Raw genomic sequence first — 4,899 nt, 5'->3', positions numbered from 1 at the left:
TGTGTGTGTGAGAGACCCCACTAAGGGACAAGGGTGTATAGAAAATGATGGATGGATGGATGGATGGATGGATGGATGGATGGATGGATGGATGGATGGATGGATGGATGGATGGATGGATGGATGGATGGATGGATGGATGGATTTATTGCTTATTGCGACAGGTGTAACTACTGTATCGTCACACAGAAGTGAAGCTAAATGGAGTTGATACCAACAACGCTCCTGACAGCTGAAGAGCATGAAGCCTACAGGAGATTTAAAGAAACAGCAGTATTTTCAGGACCAGTTATACAAGAAGGCGAGGCACTGTTGCCTTGGAAACTACACCATCAATTCAATACAATTTAATTCAGAAATACTTTATTGATCCCAAAGGAAAATGAAATAAAAAAAAAATGTATTAAACTTAGGTCCATTTTGGGATCAGTGCCCTGTATGTTCCGAATCTGATATCAGAACAGTCAACTGGCCTGTGTGTATTTTTGACTGGTTTCCGTCGGTAACGCTGCTCCATGCATTTTGTGGAATGCTCCTGTGTTTATGGTGTTGATCTGGTTTGGCATCATCTGACAGCAGAATGGGTGGGGAGGACAGGCTCTGTGAAAAGGTTGTTGTTTCTCCTGCGCCAGGAGGCGGTGCTCAGCAGGACAAGCAGTGGGCCCTGCCGCCGCTTATCAGCCATGGATATGTGGGTATACACAGCAGATAGATGGATTCATAGATGGATTCTCTAATAATTTCATCATGTTTTTTGTTTTTTTCAAAAATGTTTACCATAGCTCTTTTCATTTAATTAATGTTTACTTAGGTTTGGTGATGTTTCTATAACTACAAGACTTTTACAAAATATTTTTGTGTTAGTTTTACTCAGTATAATGAACACCGGTCCAAAAGGTTTGGTTTTTGTCTCTCAGGGTACCTGAGTAACAGTGAAGCGTCTATAAGAAGGAACAGAACAGGCTGACTTCTTATGGAAGCTAAGATCCTTCAAGGTTTGCAGCAAGATGCTGCAGATCTTCTATAAGTCTGTTGAGAGTTTCATCTTTTCTGCCATCATCTGTTGGGGCAGCAGCATCAGAACCAGGGACCTGAAAAGGCCCAACAGCCTGATAAAGAAGGCTGGTTCTGTTCTAGTTCTGTTCTGGTTCTGTTATGAGGACGACTTTGGAACCTCTGGATATGATGGTGCAGAAAATGATTCTTCATAAAATCAAGAACATTATGGACAACCCTGATCATTTCTTCATGAGACTGATGAGACAAAGTCACTGTAATACAGACTGCTACAGTAGATCTACCAACAGCCATCACTATCTACAATAACTCTTTGAAGAATTTTAATTAATATGAGTAGAACTAAATTTATTTCTCTTTGAGATTAATAAAGTAGAAGAGATTTCATCTGATACAATGTCAGAGAAAAAAGGTTCTACATGTTTTAAGTGTATGTTAATTTCCACTGCATAATAGGTTCCAAACCAAACATTATATAATGCATCATGTTGTTCCTTACAAATCATTCAGTGTAGTAGTCCATAAACAAGTGGGCCTGTCAAGTGAGTGCTGCTAAACCACCAATTTGTCCAAACATCTGATTTTCATGTGTTCTGCTCACAGGATCAGCAGCTGGAAGCCAGGAGACAGGAAGGTGATCCAGAGGAAGAAGAGCAGCCTTCCTCCCTCAGTGGAAGAGCAGCTTCCTTCCTGTCTAGCTGTAACAGCCACACCTGCACAGCAGCCTGCTACATTCAGGTACCTGCACCAATACCTGGAGCTTCACTTCATTCATTTTGTATATTGTGCCGCATGGGGTTGAAACCATTAATCAGATATCATGATTATATTAAAGGAAATGTGCATATCCGTTAGGGGTGTAGTGATACAATAATTTCACGATACGATCTACGGCATTCTGGTCACGATACGATATGTATCATGATATTTGTTGAGCGATACAAATCGATACAATTCAGTGCATTTTTACAATTTTCTGAAAGATTTTAGAAGGACAAAGTGATTTTAGTGACATTTTGTGTTCCATAGACTTGAATTTAGTTAACTGAAAACTGATTAAAAGCACCAACTACACAATACCTGACTCTGATTGGACAGTCTAACAGTCTGTAGCTGGACAAAATGAATCAAAGATGCAGTGAGAGAATTAGTTTCTGTCATTTAATTCATGTGGATTTGACATAAACCTCAAAAGTTTAAACAGTAATCCAGGAGCAGAGTGGAGAGATTATCAGCCTSTGTAGACTCTCAATATGCAAATGATTGAATTGATGTTTTCTCTTTTGGACACTGTGGCTGCATTTTGGAGTAAAAATGCAGCCACAAATGCAGTCTTTTGGACTATGGGGAAAAAGGCTTTTCYACCTTGGCTCCCGGAGTTAGCCGTGGCTGTAAGCTGCTTTCTTCTAACTGCTAAAGTCGTGGCTCCGYCTCACCCYGTAGTGATCGACTCCCTGCAGCTACGCAGCGCCGCTATTCCCYTGCTTGGATCTCTGAGTAGCTGCCTCTCAGACTGCCAGGATCTCATCGTTCTCTCAGTCTCTGATWCTCTTTGTCTGTTGCTAATAAAAATGATCGATCAGCCATTGTTACCATGGAAATSCTCACTGCGCCGCGGATTCCGGGTGGGGTTTTTTCCTGCTCAAAACACAGCGCCGTTGCGCGCCCGCTTTGGATGTTATCAACCCATGTTCATTCTTCAGGTAATTTTTTATATAAATAACAGAAACCGCTAAGCTAAAAACTAATTACGAAGTGAATGCTACCAGTCGAAATTTGCATTAATTTTGCGATCTCACTGCTTTTGCCGCTGCTCCTTTCCGCTTCTCTTTCACGGTTACTTGCGCAACTTTACTTCGTTTTTCAGCAACAAAATACAGCCCATCGTTATTTATTGAAGATTTTACATTTCCAAAAACACAAGAATCTAATGTTTCATTTCGTTTTGTACGTTTGGAAGCTCATTCTCTCGCACATAATCAGAAAAACCGGGGAATGGCGGCGCTTTTGACATTTCTCTGACTTTCGGAAAAATATGGTTTACTAATTTTAGCATAACTCGGTTATACTTGGCCTATTAACACAATTTAAAAACTGTTGTGTAATTTATAATGTGCACTTTTAGCTCAAGTTGAAAGTGAGACTGAGGGAGGCGGAGTCTTGCTGCTACGCTGTAACAAACTAGACGTTAAAAAGAGCTATAAGGCTATGGACCCTTATTGTTTAACGGATCGATACTCGCAGATAAAAAAATCGATACTCGCGGATGGAAAATCGATACTTTCCGAGGTCAGAAAATATCGATATATATCGCCGAATCGATTTATTTATACAGCCCTAATATCCGTGTGTTCGTGTGTGTGTTTACTTCAGCAGTTTTCCATGTCGAAGTCGGCCCAGATGCCGCTGTCCAACATCACGGTGCCAAAACCCTCCATCTCCAGGGTTCCCAGCAGCATGGAGGGCATCAACCATGAGCTGGAGAAAGTCTTTATCAAAGACAACGGAGAGAAGGACGAGCTCAAGGTTCGTCCCTGTTGAGTTGCTTCTGTCCTGTGTCTGCCAGATCGTTGTGTCTCAGAGCTCATTCACATTCTGTTTCCATCCTCTCCTGCTCTGCAGTCTCTGGAGGTTCCGGATGGACGTCGGGCACCCTTCCCTCCCCAGCAGCGGAGCAGTAGTTCTCGCAGCGTGGACACCCAGACTCCTTCAGCCCCGGGGCGGTCCAGCAGCTGCTCCAGCCTGTCTCCTTGTCCCTCACCGGCCTGTCCTCCAGGGTCACATGATGGCAGTCCTTACTCCACAGAGGATCTGCTGTATGACCGGGATAAAGGTCAGGAACAGCAGCATTAAAAACATTAATGTCTCAGTCCAAACCCAGGCTTGACCTGAAGCATTGAGGTATCACTGAAATAGAACCAAACGGGGTCAGATCTTATTCTCACTTCTATGGATTTCTATATTTTCCAGTACCTGTTTAACAACCACAGTTAGACTGTGGAATGTGTTTTCATCCAGATGTAATAACATATTCAGACATCATTGATCAAAAATGCCAGCTGGTAAAAATCAGGTCCGCACAGCAACAGTTCACACCACTGAGCGCTGCCTTGTGTGTTGTGGTGACTCTGTAGTTTACCTCGGTGCAGATCACATACGCTGCCTTTAACTCAAACTGGACCATTTGGAAGACATTATTGCAGAGCAGGTTCACCTCTACTAGTATTTATATGAACCCACTGAGGCTCATTTTTAGAGTACTGAACCGAGGTAGGCATCAAAAATAAAAGCTAATCTACTTAATTGACTTACAGTCACCCAAATATTATTTATCATATTATCACGCTTAGGGGTTTACAATGAACGCACATTGAGGCGGATGTGAGTGCGCAAATCTTTGTAGACAATGAATAATGTTTGGTGTTTATTTCTACTAAACTACTACTAAAGCACTACTAAACCATTACCTCAAACTTAATAGCAAATTAACAATAAAAATCTATATAAATTCTAGATCTATGATCAGTGTTAAAATTTTAGGAATTCGGCAGCTACTTAGTTTGCTTATGTTTTGGGTCGACAAGCAATAAATGTCTTGTTTTAAGATCAGTTGGCTGATTACTAGTGGAAAAAATGTATTTTATTTCAATTTGATATTTTGTTTTTGCATTTTTAAGACTCCGTGTGTGTGCTTAATCATTGTTAACAATATCTTCCTAGAAAATATAATTAAATAGTCATACAACTTTTAAGATGTTTTAACACAGAAATAGCTGTTTTATTCCCATGCATCCTAGAATTTACCCAGTCATCCATGGCTTTCTTTCTTAGTTCCTTACAGTTTTTGTTCAATATTTTATACAGAATGAAATATATATATAT

At 40.8% G+C, this 4,899-nt stretch overlaps 1 protein-coding gene across 4 annotated transcripts in view; it reads left to right on the top strand.

Moving 5' to 3' along the window:
- glcci1a (glucocorticoid induced 1a) overlaps positions 1 to 4,899 on the top strand; it is a 25,012-nt gene that overhangs the window by 11,033 nt on the left and 9,080 nt on the right. For 2 of the 4 annotated variants that reach the window (XR_534762.2, XM_017307619.1), the window contains exons 3-5: positions 1,621 to 1,755; positions 3,391 to 3,543; positions 3,640 to 3,850. Coding sequence is in view for 3 of the 4 variants with exons in the window: in XM_017307619.1 (XP_017163108.1) it covers positions 1,621 to 1,755; positions 3,391 to 3,543; positions 3,640 to 3,850 (499 nt within the window). In the remaining variant the exon portion in view is untranslated. Of the gene's footprint in view, positions 1 to 153; positions 692 to 1,620; positions 1,756 to 3,390; positions 3,544 to 3,639; positions 3,851 to 4,899 lie in introns of those variants that run through there. The other 2 variants (XM_008421228.2, XM_008421227.2) reach the window with 2 other exon arrangements.

The sequence above is a fragment of the Poecilia reticulata genome, linkage group LG11 (genome assembly GCF_000633615.1).
Source record: "Poecilia reticulata strain Guanapo linkage group LG11, Guppy_female_1.0+MT, whole genome shotgun sequence".
Lineage (NCBI taxonomy): Eukaryota > Metazoa > Chordata > Actinopteri > Cyprinodontiformes > Poeciliidae > Poecilia > Poecilia reticulata.
This window is presented reverse-complemented; position numbering and strand designations above follow the sequence as displayed.